At 46.8% G+C, this 16,475-nt stretch overlaps 1 protein-coding gene across 2 annotated transcripts in view; it reads left to right on the top strand.

Moving 5' to 3' along the window:
- Positions 1-15,257, top strand: part of LOC109895907 (probable E3 ubiquitin-protein ligase HECTD4) — a 77,498-nt gene extending 62,241 nt beyond the window's left edge. For both annotated transcript variants that reach the window (XM_031830058.1, XM_031830059.1), the window contains exons 51-75: positions 17-143; positions 358-495; positions 747-883; positions 982-1,142; positions 1,225-1,406; positions 1,889-2,094; positions 2,204-2,334; positions 2,468-2,673; positions 2,813-2,992; positions 3,196-4,592; positions 4,716-4,923; positions 5,018-5,241; positions 5,450-5,595; positions 5,998-6,101; positions 6,296-6,419; positions 6,987-7,177; positions 8,452-8,598; positions 8,808-8,927; positions 9,018-9,173; positions 9,280-9,383; positions 9,970-10,191; positions 10,543-10,709; positions 10,934-11,129; positions 11,948-12,170; positions 13,186-15,257. In XM_031830058.1, the coding sequence (XP_031685918.1) occupies positions 17-143; positions 358-495; positions 747-883; positions 982-1,142; positions 1,225-1,406; positions 1,889-2,094; positions 2,204-2,334; positions 2,468-2,673; positions 2,813-2,992; positions 3,196-4,592; positions 4,716-4,923; positions 5,018-5,241; positions 5,450-5,595; positions 5,998-6,101; positions 6,296-6,419; positions 6,987-7,177; positions 8,452-8,598; positions 8,808-8,927; positions 9,018-9,173; positions 9,280-9,383; positions 9,970-10,191; positions 10,543-10,709; positions 10,934-11,129; positions 11,948-12,170; positions 13,186-13,322 (5,334 nt within the window). In that variant the 3' untranslated portion in view covers positions 13,323-15,257. The remainder of the gene's footprint in view (positions 1-16; positions 144-357; positions 496-746; positions 884-981; positions 1,143-1,224; positions 1,407-1,888; positions 2,095-2,203; positions 2,335-2,467; positions 2,674-2,812; positions 2,993-3,195; positions 4,593-4,715; positions 4,924-5,017; positions 5,242-5,449; positions 5,596-5,997; positions 6,102-6,295; positions 6,420-6,986; positions 7,178-8,451; positions 8,599-8,807; positions 8,928-9,017; positions 9,174-9,279; positions 9,384-9,969; positions 10,192-10,542; positions 10,710-10,933; positions 11,130-11,947; positions 12,171-13,185) is intronic.
- The last annotated feature ends 1,218 nt before the right edge of the window (positions 15,258-16,475 follow it).

Genomic DNA, 16,475 nt, shown 5'->3' on the forward strand with positions numbered 1-16,475 from the left:
TTTGGTATCCACCCAGGAGGACCACTATGCCCTCCTGGTGAAGGCCTGGGAGACCAAGGTGTTCCCCACCATCCGCCGTCGCTTCCGCAATGAGGCAGAGAGGAAGTCCGGTCTGGACCAGATCAAGGGAGCACTGCAGCTGGGTGAGGATTTATGTTCAGTCTCTCGTTTCTGCTCCTCTGCTCTTTGAGCAGCTTGGGACACTCACACTCACCTGAAAACCAGGTGGTAAGAGGTGGTCAACCCTGTAGCTCTGTTTAAAGAGCAGCTCCCCATTGACTCCACTGTTTGACATTTTTGAAGGGATGCTTTTTGACGTTTGTTCTTTGTGGTGTTTTTATTGTAAATGTTGTTCAGGCATGGTTGACATAGCCCGGCAGACAGTGGAGTTCCTGTATGAAGAGAACGGGGGTATCCCCCGGGACCTCTACCTCCCCACCATCGAGGACATCAAGGAGGAGGCCAACAAGTTCACCATCGATAAAGTCCGCAAAGGTACCCTGCACTTGCACCCACCACCATGGCAGAGACCTCGGTTATTGAACCGTTATTGTTTTCATCACCTTTGACCCTCACTGTAAATACATTATTACACACAGGAGTTTTCCTGATAGCTGATTTAACAATTACTGAAGCACTATTTTCTTTGAAGAATTTTTTGTAATGATCATTATCATTATGAACATATAGGCTGTAGTGTTACCTGGCTTTGCCCTTTACTTATACAGTATGTTTCCTCGTCTCAGGTTTGACCGTGGTCATCCGCTGTCCAGACAGCAACAACACCAACAGCACCACAGGCGGAACAGCCCTGCCCAAGTTTGCCATCCGAGGAATGTTGAAAACCTTCGGCCTGCACGGAGTGGTTCTGGACGTGGACTCAGTGAGTGTGGAACACTTCACTTCAGTTGTCATAGAAACAAAGCGAAAATAAGTTAAGCTTTGTCTCTTGTTATTTACTGTGTGTGTCTGTGTTTTCAGGTGAATGAGCTGGTACAGGTAGAGACGTACTTGCGCAGTGAGGGGGTGCTGGTGAGGTACTGGTATCCCATTGAAATGCTGGAGCGTCCCCCTGTTGGGTCCCGCCGTACTGCTGCCAATGGCCTTGTTAATCTCGACAGCAGTAACATCCAGATCCATAGGTAACTAACACACACACACACACACTGAAATAACACACTGCTATGAACTGTAAATCATCCCCCGTGGCCTGCTGTGTTTCAGGGAGCTTCTGCGCTGTGAGAGTGCCCTGGCTCGGCTTTACTGCCGTATGGCGCTACTCAACATCTTTGCCCCCAAGATCCCCCACACCTTCACCCGCCTCCTCCACATCCCAGCCATTAGAGACATCACTTTGGAACACCTGCAGCTGCTGTCCAATCAGCTGCTGGCTCCGCCTCTGCCTGGTGAGCAGACTCTCTCTGGATGACATGATGATCCACGGAAAATAATGGGTTAAATAGAAGTTAGAAAATGGACTAGACTGAAATAACACATGGATTTTTAGGTGTACAATTGAATGAATGGAGTGATTTGGAGTCTGCTTTTAAGAATCCGAGTGTAGACTGGACAAGCATCCACTACCGTCTCTAACATTTAGATTCCAAAATTCCAAACAGTCCCTTTACAAGTCAGAATGTTGAATATATACCTGTTGTCCACTGATTTTGTCCTGCTGCCGGTGGAAATTTATGACAAAATATCCACAGGAAATATTATTGAACCGACTTCAAAACGCAGGTCTCTGTGTGTGGCTATCACGATTTGTTGTCACCTATTTTTGCAGTGCTTTATTTCAGACTGTGTTACCCGAGCTGGTATCACAGACTGATTTATTAGGCAACCTTTCCATGATCTTTGTGCTGAGTGTTCTCTGTTTGTCCTGCAGATGGCACCATCAGCTCCAGCTCCATCCTGGTGGCCCAGTCTCTACTCCACAATCTGCAGGGCCAGAGCTGTTCTCCCACAGAACTGTTTTACCAGGGCAACGCACAGCCCATCCGGGAGTGGCTCACCGTGGCCATCACCCGCGCCCTGCACCAGGGGGAGGAGAGCCTGCTGGAGCTCACCAAGCAGATCTGTTGCTTCCTACAGGTCTGCACAGGGTTAACTAATGACCCGAGTCTGTCTGAATATTTCCCCAGGGATGGAGATCTTTTGTTTTAATATGGTTCATCTTTATTTCCCTTGTTCCATTATGTAGAATGCACCAGAGCAGTTCACTTCAGAGGACTTCCCAGTATCAGAGTCAAAGGTCAGCATGGATGTCAACTTCCCGGGTGCTGCCTTCGTGATCGTCTCCTGCAAAGAGAGCCAACTAGGCTGCCGCAAAGAGTGAGCTAATTTAACATACTTTTTTGTTTCCAATTACCTTTATCTAAGTTTAATCCATGACCCTTGACCATCCTAGATGTCTTACAGTGCCCCCATTTTCTGCCTCTCTCACGTTTCCTCTCTTCCCCACTAGCTCCTCCCTGTACAAAGCCCCATGGGCGCGGGTTATGGTTTATGGCCTTGGTCACAAGGTGCGCAGGAACGGCCAGCTCAACCTGATGGAGGCGGTGTGCTACCCTCTGGATGCTTCACCCTCCAACACAGGCCTCACCCCCCCTCCCACTACCAACCAGTTCCCCACTGTCATCATCCCCACCGACAAAGTGCACATCAAACTGGGTGAGTGCTTGATCTCCCCTAGTCCTGGCTTACAGTAATAACTCTTTTCAGCATATATATGTTAATTATGTTTCTCTCTGTTTCAAATTATTAACATGTATTGATAATAGCTTGGTTTGTTTCACTGTCTCTCTCTCAGGGGTGTCGCCCCCTCCTGGTGTGGTGCTGGTGCTGCACTCCCTGCCACTGGAGTTCCCCCTGGCTATGGCATTTGCTGAACAGCTGCTGACGTGGAAGCTAGGGGAGAATAATGAGCACTCTGAGGAGGAGCTGGACACTGTGCCCTCGTCTGTGCTGCTGCAGGTGGTGGAGCTGCTGGGTAGGTGCTACACTTTCGTAAAATCTTTGAAATGTCTGCCTCCATGGCGATCCATGAGGTGTCCAACGTCTACATCTTTTACATAACCTTCAGTCACTCGTTGTATGGGACTAATATCGCATCCTGTTTTGTGCTGACAACAAGTTGGTCACTATTTTCTAAGAGTTTCTGTTCCCTCTCTCATCCTGTCTGTGACGTTCTAGGTGGGCTGTTATGGACCACAGATCTGGCCCCCTGCGTCAAGGAACTCTCCTTCCATCTGCTGGCTGAGCTCTTCCGTAAGATCCACCACCTGGAGCAGCGGAAAAGCCCTGCAGGCCTGTCCAGCTCCATCGCTCTGTTGCTTAACCCCTGCCTGGCCGTGCTCATGGCCCTGCAGACAGAGCTCCGCAAGCTGTATGACCGGGAGACCCAGGGCTGGGTGACTGCAGGGGCCGGAGCAGGGGGCTCCTCCTCTGGTGGCGGTGGCCTGGCCCTGGGGACTGAGCAGAGCAGATTCTCCACCTACTTCCACGCCCTGATGGAGGTGTGCCTGGCTATAGCTGAGGTCACCGTCCCCCTCAACATGGGGTGCTCAGGAGTGGGAGCCCTGTCCTCCACCAGTGCCCCTAATCTCAGCGACTCCTCTTCATCCTCCTCCTCCTCCCCAGGCCAGACCCCCCAGAGCCCCAGCCTGCTCTCCAAGCGTAAGAAGGTGAAGATGAAGAGGGAGCGTGCGGCAGCAGCAGTGGCCGCAGTGGCCTCAGGGAAGAGGGGTTCTGCTGGAGGGGCTCGTCTGTCAGAGAGCGACAGCGCCCTGCTCAACATGGCCGGTAGTAAACCTGAGGACATGCTGTGGTTCCACCGTGGCCTCACCCTGCTCATGATCCTCCGTCACTTGGCCAACAAGGACCCCCAGGGGCTGAGTGTGACAAGTGATGCTGTGACGGACGCCTGCCAGGCCCTGGTGGGACCTACCGCTCACAGCCGTCTGCTGGTGCTCTCTGGCATCCCCACCCACCTGGAGGAGGCTGTGGTGCGCAGCGCCATCCGCAGAGCCTGCCATGCCCACGGGGGTCTCTTCAAGGACGAGATCTTCATCCCCCTGCAGGAGGAAGAACCTAAGAAGCCCAAGGCAGGAGCCGGAGTGTCCACCCCCCTGGACGGCAAAGCAGCCCCAGAGCCTGGGCGCCCCTTCCCCAGCAACGAGAGCCCAGACAGCTCCAGCTGCTTGACTCCAGCCATGAGTGTCTCGGCCTCAGCCTCCACCAGCCAGACCTCCATCTGCAGCTCCTCTCAGGGGGGCGTGTCCCGCACCGCCAGTGAGCTCTCTGTGGACCAGGAGCTGCTGGCTGCCCCACTTCTCACCCCTGTGGCTGCAGCCCCGACCGTACCCTCCCCACAGCAAGTGCCCCTGGATCCCCACACGGTGTCCAGCCAGGAGAGCCTGGATATCTCCCTGTGCAGCACGGGGAGCCTGGGCAGTCTTGGCAGCCTGGGGGAACTTCTGGACAACGCAGAAACAGCCTCTGTGTCAGACGGGGGCTCCATGTACACCGTCACTTCTCTGGACAGCAACTCCATCTTGGCCCGGCCCATCAAAGGCTATGCTGTCATAGAGGTGGGTCACAAGTGCATTTTACAAAGAACTTGATATATTGATATTGTTGATTTATATATATTTTTTGCTTTGATGGAGACAGACTTGCATGTCCTTCATCTGTTTTGCACATCCTGAATGTAGGTTCGCGCCCGAGCCAAAGTGGAAAAGATCCGCGCTAGTCTCTTCAACAGCAGCGACTTGATTGGCTTATCCAGCCTGGAGGGTGAGGAGGAGCTGATGGAACTGACCAATGAGGAGATCCTCACAGCCTCCAGTGTCAACCCAAGCCTGTTTGACACACAGGGTAGCTCCGCCCTTGAGGACTACTTCCTGAACAAGTCTCTCAGAGGTAAGTAGTTTATGGCTCAATCATCTGTACTCTATCAATACAGATAAAAGTCCTACATCTGGAGGGGTCTTAATCTTTTCTCCTATGTTCCCAGGGGACAAGTTGGTTCCAAGTGCACGAGACGTGCTGATGGACATCTTCAAGAGTTGTGTACACCTAGAGCAGATGCTCAGCCTCACACCAGCCAAGCCTGTCAAAGTGTCAGACATCTACTTAAGCAAGGAGCAGATCAACTCCCAGACTACTGGAAACCTCCTCCACGTCTTCTTCACTAATGTACGGCCGCCTAAGAAGGTGCTGGAGGACCAACTGACGCAGGTTGGTACACCCCCCCCACCCCCACCATGAGTGTTTGAAGACAACAAAATAGATATATGCTTAATTGACCCTGCCTCATCCACATGATTTTACACACACACACACACACACACACACACACACACACACACACACACACACACACACACACACTCATCTATATGCATCTGCAGCCATGTTTGTCTGAGCAGTGTTATATGTTCCACAGATTCTGCGTAAATATGGCACCCCCAAGCCCAACAAGAACAAATACAGCAAGGTGGGTAAGGAACAGCACGCAGTCAAGGTGGTGAGCACCAAGAGACCCATCACCAAACCACCCAGCAAGGAGAAGTCTGTGCTCAACAGCGTCAGGTGAGTTTTGTCCTTCACCACACACACAATGCCACCCTGAACACCATTTTCTGAAATAGTTTCCACTCCCACCTGTAATTATGGAAAGTAGTGGGTTTCAAAATGACACTCCCCCTAAGAGCCTTCTCTTATGCTTCCCACGCTGAAATGTGTTACTTAAATAGCGAGTCTTACGAATTCAATTCTCATGTTAAGAAACAAAAAAATTGCAATAAAAACTGTTCCCTGTGGATTCTTTATCCACTTACAGAAGGAAAATGGAGAGTGATTAAATGTTGCTTAATCATCAAATCAAGCCTCGTTCAGTATACTGTTATTTCAGCCATGACATTCGTCAGTACTCATTTGGACAGACATTTTCCATTGGCCGCTGTTCCTGACCTTTTTCCATGTCTCTGTCAGGACTGCACTGAGTGAGAAGAAGACTCTACTGAAGCCCAAGTCCCCTGAGAAATCCAGGCCTGATGAGAAGGACACAGAGAAATCTCCTGCCAAGAAGCCTGAAGGTACTGACCACTCTGTACCCTCTCATGTTACCCATCTGTCTAGCCAATATCTCTCTGGAGCTGAGGAACAGTTCCCTCCAGTTAGAATGTAGATGACTAGATGGAAACTGAGAGCATAAAGTCCATGCATCTGTGAGTCTAGCTGTTAATGTATTTCTACATGTATTGTCTCCTCCCTCACCCCTCTCACGTAGTCCCAGAGGAGAAGTACTTGACTCTGGAGGGCTTCCATAAGTTTGCTGTGGACCGGGCCAAGCAGGACATCCGTAGCGTGTGGAGGGCCATTCTGGCCTGCGGTTACGACCTTCACTTTGAAAGGTGAGCCTGGCGACCTGCCCCCCTCCAGGCCCTGCAGTCAGCCTTCACATTCCGAGTGTGGAAAGGAACACACATGACTGGAGCATGTTGTAAACAGTTGGAGCATGGAACACACTGTGATTGTTATGTCAACACACATCACACATTTACACATGATGTACTCTAAGAAATGATGTCACGTGTAATCATCTGAATCACACACTATACTGCACTGTACAGTACATGTAACCTCTGTAATTAGAGAAAGCCAGCTGGTGCCAGATTAAGCCATATTATACACAGATGTAGGATCTTGATTTGAGCCAGGAAATGTGGATTATAATTCATTTACATTTTTGTAAGGGTTGATACATTTTTCGTTAGGGCAAATCAAGTCTGACATTTTAAAGTGGAAATTACAAACTTCAGTTGCCTTTTAAACATCAAATATACTACACGTTTTCCTGCTGTGCAGGAAATCTCAGCAACAATAGTGATCAAATTAAGATCCTACATCTGCATTAAGATGATCTGTTCATATGTAGTGGTTAACCACTCTGTTGTATTCCCTCTCCTCTGGTTTTCCAGATGTACCTGTATAGACACGCGGCATGCCCAAAAGGCCTGTAGGAGGTGGAGCCTGGAGATGGACATAGCGTTGGTTCAGTACATCAACAGGCTGTGTGGTCACCTGGCCATCACACCTGCCAGGCTGCACCCCCATGAGGCCTACCTGGAGCCCAGTGACGTCGCTGACCCACGCGTAGCCTGTCTTCTCAGTATGTTTATTTATGTATTTATTTATTTATTTCACCTTTATTTAACCAGGTAGGCAAGTTGAGAACACCTTTATTTAACCAGGTAGGCAAGTTGAGAACACCTTTATTTAACCAGGTAGGCAAGTTGAGAACACCTTTATTTAACCAGGTAGGCAAGTTGAGAACAAGTTCTCATTTACAATTGCGACCTGGCCAAGATAAAGCAAAGCAGTTCGACAGATAAAACGACACAGAGTTACACATGGAGTAAAAACAAACATACAGTCAATAATGCAGTATAAACAAGTCTATATACAATGTGAGCAAATGAGGTGAGAAGGGAGGTAAAGGCAAAAAAGGCCATGATGGCAAAGTAAATACAATATAGCAAGTAAAACACTGGAATGGTAGTTTTGCAATGGAAGAATGTGCAAAGTAGAAATAAAAATAATGGGGTGCAAAGGAGCAAAATTAAAATTAAATACAGTTGGGAAAGAGGTAGTTGTTTGGGCTAAATTATAGGTGGGCTATGTACAGGTGCAGTAATCTGTGAGCTGCTCTGACAGTTGGTGCTTAAAGCTAGTGAGGGAGATAAGTGTTTCCAGTTTCAGAGATTTTTGTAGTTCGTTCCAGTCATTGGCAGCAGAGAACTGGAAGGAGAGGCGGCCAAAGAAAGAATTGGTTTTGGGGGTGACTAGAGAGATATACCTGCTGGAGCGTGTGCTACAGGTGGGAGATGCTATGGTGACCAGCGAGCTGAGATAAGGGGACTTTACCTAGCAGGGTCTTGTAGATGACATGGAGCCAGTGGGTTTGGCGACGAGTATGAAGCGAGGGCCAGCCAACGAGAGCGTACAGGTCGCAATGGTGGGTAGTATATGGGGCTTTGGTGATAAAACGGATTGCACTGTGATAGACTGCATCCAATTTGTTGAGTAGGGTATTGGAGGCTATTTTGTAAATGACATCGCCAAAGTCGAGGATTGGTAGGATGGTCAGTTTTACAAGGGTATGTTTGGCAGCATGAGTGAAGGATGCTTTGTTGCGAAATAGGAAGCCAATTCTAGATTTAACTTTGGATTGGAGATGTTTGATATGGGTCTGGAAGGAGAGTTTATGTGACCTGCTCACTGACATACCACGTCATTAGTTTACATACACAGTCTATTATTACACGTGTTTGTGTGGTATTGGACACCAGTAATCATGAGTGTAAGCGCGTGTTAGTGAGTGGGTGGGAATGTGTATTTGCGTATATGTGTTGCTGTGTTCACATTTCCCCTGTGTGTGTGTAGATGTGCCTGTGGAGAGCCTGCGTCTGCGCTTTGCTCTCCTGCAGTCTCTCAACAACACCCTGGAGAGTTTCTTCCTGCCCCTGGTGGAGCTGAGACAAACACACACCTACCAGAACAGCATCGCAGCACTGCTCTCTAGGGCCAAAGGTGACACACACACAAAAATAACATATCAGAACTGCTCTGTCAGGTCAATGGCACACAGCAACAGTGTGCTGTATGGATCATTAAGGAGTGGTGTTGTGTCAGGGAATTGGCTGGTTGTTAAATCGTTTAAGCTGTAGGTGGGGCATATGAATAGTATTAAAACAGTCTTGCTGACCTACTCATTCTACCTCCGCCCAATCTCTATGCAGGCCTGGTGTTCTATGATAACAAAGTGATAGTGATGAACCAGGTGTTGAACGCCACAGTACAGCGGACTGCAGACCACGCTGCCCCTGAGATCACACTGGACCCTCTGGAGATTGTTGGAGGTGAGCTCACAGGACAAGCCCAGAGCCCTGTTTTACGTTCATTCACGTTATGCCCTCTACGTTGAGTGTTGATGGTGTGTGTTCCTCCAGGAGAGATCCGTTCCTCAGAGAACACCTACTTCTGCCAGGCGGCACGCCAGCTAGCCTGTGTGCCCTCGTCCCAGCTGTGTGTGAAGCTGGCCAGCGGAGGAGACCCCACCTATGCCTTCAACATCCGCTTCACTGGAGAGGAGGTCCACGGCACCAGTTAGTATCAACCTTCTTCTCCCACCTTTGTCCTATAGGAATGAACTCTGTTTGATAAGACTGAAACACTGTCTAAGTTGACCCCTGACTTCTGTGACTTCCCCAGGTGGCTCCTTTCGTCACTTCCTGTGGCAGGTGTGTAAGGAACTCCAGAGCTCCGCCCTCTCCCTGCTGCTCCCCTGCCCCAGTGCAGCAGCCAACCGCAACAAGGTACAGTGACCCCCCCAACCCCCATCTGCCTTCACCGCAACAAGGTACAGTGACCCCCCCCCCATCTGCCTTCCCTGGTTGCAGCACCATTTTAACACCAGGAACAATGATAATGTCTCAATAGTTATATGCACTCAATAGTGCACATATGTATTAATCCTACTCCCCATAGTATATACTTAAGCAGTAAGGCCCGAGGAGGTGTGGTATATGGCCAATATACCACAGCTAAGGGCTGTTCTTAGGCACAACGCATCGCCGGAATGGATACAGCCCTTAGCCGTGGTATATTGGCCATATATCACAAACCCCTGAGGTGCCTTATTGCTATTATAAACTGGTTACCAATGTAATTAGAGCAGTAAAAATACATGTTTTGTCATACTCATGGTATAGGGTCTGATATATCATGGTTGTCAGCCAATCAGCATTCAGGGCTCGAACCACCCAGTTTATAATAGGAGTGTAAACCGTGTCTGGATTGCAAACCAGTTGGGCACTACATGGCCAGTGATCACTGTATTACTGATAGGCTAGAAGACTCTCTAACTTGATTGTGGTGCTTCTGTGCTGTTTTGTTCCAAAGGGGAAGTATATTCTGACGCCCTGTCCGATCAGCTATGCGGAGGAGCAGCTGCTGCAGTTCTTTGGCCAGCTGTTGGGCATTGCCATCCGGGCAGATGTGCCCCTGCCCCTGGACCTGCTGGGCTCCTTCTGGAAGAGCCTGGTGGGTGAGCCTCTGGACCCAGAGCAGGACCTGCAGGAGGCCGACCTGCTCACATACAACTACGTCAAGAAGTTTGAGGGTGTAAGAGAGTCATTTAGACATGCATATTGGTCATGTTTCTGGAGAAGTTGAGGTGATTTTGATAATGAAAGGAGGAACTGACTTACTCCCTGACTCCCTGGAAGTTTTGAAAGCTCTGACCAGAAACGAACCCATCAAAAAACTGGTGATGCTGTATGCAAATGTTCCATGGTTCGGCCAATAGCTAGCTTATTGACCAGTCCCTTTCTACTGTAAACTCCATACAGTCACTACTGACTTCTGCTTTCTACAGTTCAAACCCAGACGTAGTTTCCATACAACTTCCCACCCTTGTTCCCAAAGAACAGTGTTCCATTGACCTCTACCTGACCCTTTCCCTCTGCAACCCAGGTGAGTGACGAGGACGATCTGGAGGCCCTGTGTGCAGAGATCTCGACCCAGCACCACTCAGGAGAGAGTCCTGACTCCCCCAGCCAGCCCTGCTGCACCTTCACCTACATCACTATGACTGGAGAGGAGGTGGACCTGTGCCAGGGGGGGCACAACCTTGGTGTCAGGTACAGTGACATTCTGTCTCTATGGCCCAGGGACTTGTTTAGTTCGTATGGGTCTTTGTTGATGTTCTCTAATGCGATTCCCTTTAGCTGTCAGTTTTTCTCTCCAAATAATTTTGTCTTTTCAGCACAGTAATTTCTGACTTTCACTGAATGTGCTATCTCTGTTTAACCCCTCTATCCCTCTACACTGTCTGTCCTGTGTGTGTGTGTGTGTGTGTTTGTAGCTGGCAGAATAAGGATGTGTATGCGCGAGCAGTGCGGGGCCTGCGCCTGAGGGAGCTGCAGAATGTGGAGTGTATGACAGCGGTGCGTGCAGGCCTGGGCTCCATCATTCCCCTGCAGCTCCTCACCATGCTCAGCCCCCTGGAGGTGGAGCTACGAACCTGTGGCCTGCCCTACATCAACCTGGATTTTCTCAAGGTAGCTAACCTAACGTAGCAGGCGTAAAAACGCCTTAGCGGAGTCCCCACATCCGTTTTTCAGGGGAAACGGAAGTTAGATTGAAAATACTGTATCCCTGAAAACCGAAAATATCCGCTTTCTTCCAACCCCACAGAGAGTGCGAGGTAGCTAATACATATACCATACCCTCCCTGCCACCTCACGCTTACTGTACACATCCCCTTCTGAAACACTAGGACACTCACACCTACTGTACACATCCCCTTCTGAAACCCTAGGACACTCACAGCTACTGTACACATCCCCTTCTGAAACCCTAGGACTCTCTCACCTACTGTACACATCCCCTTCTGAAACACTAGGACACTCACACCTACTGTACACATCCCCTTCCAAAACCCTAGGACACTCACACCTACTGTACACATCCCCATCTGAAACCCTAGGACACTCAAACCTACTGTACACATCCCCATCTGAAACCCTAGGACACTCTCACCTACTGTACACATCCCCTTCTGAAACCCTAGGACACTCACACCTACTGTACACATCCCTTCTGAAACACTAGGACACTCACACCTACTGTACACATCCCCTTCTGAAACCCTAGGACACTCACAGCTACTGTACACATCCCCTTCTGAAACCCTAGGACACTCACACCTTCAATCATCACTCCACCATCCTCATCCACCACTAAGAAGTAAGAGTTATTGTATAGAGTAATGAGAAGATAATATTTTTGGTGGGCAGTAATAGTGAATGTCTTTGCCTAGAAGAGTCCCATAATTGTCCCTGTTTTGCATGAACCCCTGTTACCTCTCTCTCTGTAGGCCCACACCATGTATCAGGTGGGTCTGATGGAGACCGACCAGCACATTGAGTTCTTCTGGATGGCGCTGGAGGTTTTCACTCAGGAGGAGCTCTGCAAGTTCATCAAGTTTTCCTGCAACCAGGAGCGTGTCCCCTTCACCTGCCCCTGCAAGGACGGGGGCCCGGACACCGCCCACGTACCTCCCTACCCCATGAAGATCGCCCCTCCGGACGGGGGAGCAGGTAAGTGCCTGGAAAAGTCAGTGGTGTGTGTCATAGGAGATTGTAGTGGGACAACAGACACACGAGTCAAAGCCACACGGGTTACTAAGTGCTTGATGTCCTCTGTGCTGTTTGTGCACAAACTCTTGGGAGGATTGTGTTTATCGTCCTTATTAGCTCACACTGTCTTAAAACTTGGACGGACTTTGAAACAATGATTTTCTATTTTCACCCTTCCTGGATGTATTGTGTGTTAATTAGTAGGGGATGTTCTATGGGGAGAAGATGCAGAGCTGTTATCTTAAAACTGATCACCTCAGACCTTATGATCAAACGCCAAAGAATATTTAGAGTAGACCAAAGTGTCAAAGCTGCTCAAAGGACTTTTTACCCCAACTTTTTATATTTTAGATAGCAACCAAAAAATGTAACCAATGTCAGACTCCAACCACAACAGTATGAACATTAAAACTAGATTGATGAGTACAGTAGCTTCCATAGATTAGAGGTTAGGGTCCCTAAACGAGACAGCCTGCTTCTGTTCCAGGCAATAACAATCATACTATGGGCCATTATTGACATGGAGAACATGGAATTGATGGAAAATGACTTTCCAGACTGCACATAATACTCTCAGCAGAACAGAATTTGAACATAGTAGAAGTGCAGTGGCTCTTTCTGCAGATGTTTAATGTTTTAAAGGTTATATTATACATGTAACATTTCCACCTACAATTAGTGCCAAATGTCAATTACATCCTAGTAGTAGCAGAGGAATAGAAACAAGAGTAAAACATATCAATGTTTTACCGTGACTAGCCGATCCGGCTGTTGTATGTACAACTTCACGAGTTCACAATAGCAAAAACATAAGCAATACAAAACTTCTTCACATATTAGCAACTGATGTTTTTTTCATTAAGATAAAGTAAGAAGCCAGTGTCTTACAAAAAAAACTCAAATGTACATATTACATTTAATGGTTTAAGATGATTTTTCTTCATCCAGTATGTTTACCTATTTGTGTGTTTGCCAGGTTCACCAGACTCTCGCTACATCCGGGTGGAGACCTGTATGTTTATGGTGAAGCTGCCCCAGTACAGCTCCCTGGATGTGATGCTGGAGAAGCTGCGCTACTCCATCCACTACCGTGAGGACCCTCTCAGCGGCTAAAGGGACCTGATGGATGGAGTACACCACCTCCATATAAATGCAGCTTCAACACCAACCCTACTATTTATTACCCATACAGTCCCACCCTCTCAACCCCTCTCCTGGAGCTACCCACAGAACAGAAGGCCAACCTGCTTTCCAAGAAGACACTGAAGCTTTTCTTTTTTCTACTTGTTTTATGTTTGGCTTTGCTTAATTTCAAAAACATTCTAATCAGGTTGAGCATTTCAGGAGTGTGTTTTGACAATTTTTTTCAGAGCTGAGTTCAACCCCACTTTCCTTGACACTAATGTTGTTATCTCTTCTGTTTTGAAGTGGCAGTGAGCTGACTGATCACTACACACATAGTGGGAGGGACCTATGACAGGGCACATACCCTTTTTGATTATAGGGAAAGGTACTCTCTCTTCCACCTTATTTCCCCTCACTTTTCTCCCCATCCCTCTTTCAGAGGACTTGGTCTTCTAAGCTTAGTTCTTACTGCTCCCCTCCCACCCTTCCAGAGGGTACTCTTTCTAAGGCATGCCTTTACCACAAGCACCTCCTCCTCAAGAAGGGGAGAGGGAGTCTCTGTGTGAAAAGGAAACTCCAAATATTCCTCTGGAATCAAGGCTTGTGTATTGTTTGATGTTTGCCTCAGAAAAGGAAACTCGGTATGTTTTTTTTTACCAGGTCAGCTCTCTGCAGTCAAAACATTGACAAGCCTCTGTATGGCATTATATAGTTACTGCCTGTAAAGATAGACTGCTAAAAGACTAAACTAACTATCAGCCTATATATACATTGAATATGGTTTATTTAAGTCTATAAAGAGGGTATGTATATAAGTCTTGTAAAAAGTCATATTAATCTATTACGTGAGGTTGCAGTTTTGAGTTTTGAAACTATCCTAGTAGCCGTGGCAGCAGGGTAAGGTCAGGTACACTGATGTTGGACTAACAGACTAAAGCTCTACCTGGTTGTCAAGTCTGGCTTTCTGGGTTGCCAGGTCTGCTATACTTGCATTTCAGGTTACGAAACTTGTGTTGCTTTGTGAAATTTGAGGGAGATGTTGTTATCCCGAGCTGCCCTCCCACACTGCTTGTGTGCTACTGAATGTGCGCCGAATCCCCCCGCCAAACACACACAATCCACTCACCAGGGGGTCTAGCCTTTTTATATATTTCCTGTGACGAATGAGCAGTGGTTCTGCTGCTTTTTGTTTGACCCATAACCAAAATGTTTTAGCTGTGTAAGGACTTCACAGAAGAAAACATGGAAATAGACACTACATTATATTTGATGCTTCACTTCAACAATTATTGTTTTGTTTTGTTTTGTTCTGCGCTATTCTTCCAGGGAAAAATATGATTATAAAAATGATATATCTAGGATATTCTTTATTGGATATCCAGTTTGTTGGGGTTTTATTTTTTGCCAATTTTGAAATGACTAGTTATATGTCACCTTAATGTCTTGGAACTCAGATGGATTCTACCGCTCATTCTCTTCTACTCAATGGTGAAACATGTTTTCTTGTGTGAGTTAAACAGCTATTTGACTTGGATGGGACTTGAAGAACACAATGAAAGCTACCACAAAATATTTGAGATGGATGTTTGGATTGCTTGTCAAATTAGTTTGGTTTTGTTCCTTTAAAGGGTAAATCGCTGCTAACAAGGACTCTCTCTTTCTGTTCTTACCTCCTTTTGGAGGAGTAGAACAGACCATTAAAACGGACATATTCATACAAAGGGGTGTTGCGGTAAGAAAATGTGTGCTGTACATTTACTTGATATTTATTACAATTATTTATGTTTGCATTAACTTAACTTTTACTGTCTTACCTCTGCACATCAGAAACATAACACAGATCTCTACAATGGATTATAGAGGGGTAAAGAATAAGATGGCGTTTGAGATTTCTGTGTCACAATAAAACATTTCTTGATGTAAGCGTCTTGTTGTTCACTTATTTCTCTTGTGTTAGTGTCAGGAGACACACTCAGGAAAAACACACGGACTGCCCTATGCGCCCAAGGAGGCTAAGCGGAAGGATTAAGTCACATCAATATTTGATATTTTTTTCTGTTTGAGGGTCAATATCACAAAACAGTACCATTTGAACCATGCAATATTTTACATTTTATTTCAGAATGGGTTTTCCTTCAATGTTTTACTATAAAAAGGAAATATTATACTTGTAGAAAAGCATGTTGGCCAAGCTCCAGCACTTAGAGTTAGACAATTATAAACACATTTTCAGTGAATCAGCCATAAGATATGTCCACCCTGTTACGGACATGCACTTAACTGTCTTTAATGACTTTCATTGCACTATTTTAATCATATTTACATTTTCATAAAGCTTTTGTGTCCCCTTGTCAACCCTGTCCATTTGTTCAGGTCAAATTATAAAGAAATAACAGATTTTGTATACAATGTGTGGTTTTATACAGAACATCATCTAACCTTATCTTTCTAAAGTGAGACCGGTATTAATTATATTTTATCCAAGTTTATAATTGTGTGGTGTTGGCTGTGTCTTACTCTAAAATACATGACACAAATTCTTGATATTTGACAATGAAACAGAATTCATTTGAATAAGATGCCAAGGTAACAGGGTGGACCAAGGTATAACAGAGTGGACCGCTATAACGGGACAGAACATGAATTAAACCCTGAATAGACATCTACATAGTAATACATATAGTAACAACACTGGAACTGCTATTTAGTTACATATTCATTGTGAAAAACAGCTCAAAAATACATTGGTGGTACAAAATCATTGGAATTAGCATTAAAACACATTCCTGTCCCTCTCTTCCTCTCCCTCTCTCTCGCTCCCCCTCTTTCCATATCTCACCCCTTTCACCCCAAATGCTCTTCCACATACTTCCAGGTGGATTTTTCCATCTGCACAGAGCATCTATTAACAGCCTGTGGCTCTGGCATCAGACAAATGATCTGTCCATCTGAGTACCAACAAATATTTTCCTTTGGACTTGATGCAATTTCACCTTAATGTTATGTTCCTCTACATCCATGATGATACCAGGGTATCCTTCATGGTCATAATTGACAACACACCACTCCTCTACGTGATTAAGTTCAATTGTGCCAGGTCACCATATGGTGTCATGCAGGGAGCTGGTTAGATGCTGCAGG

This window comes from Oncorhynchus kisutch, linkage group LG8, assembly GCF_002021735.2.
Source record: "Oncorhynchus kisutch isolate 150728-3 linkage group LG8, Okis_V2, whole genome shotgun sequence".
NCBI classification, from domain to species: domain Eukaryota; kingdom Metazoa; phylum Chordata; class Actinopteri; order Salmoniformes; family Salmonidae; genus Oncorhynchus; species Oncorhynchus kisutch.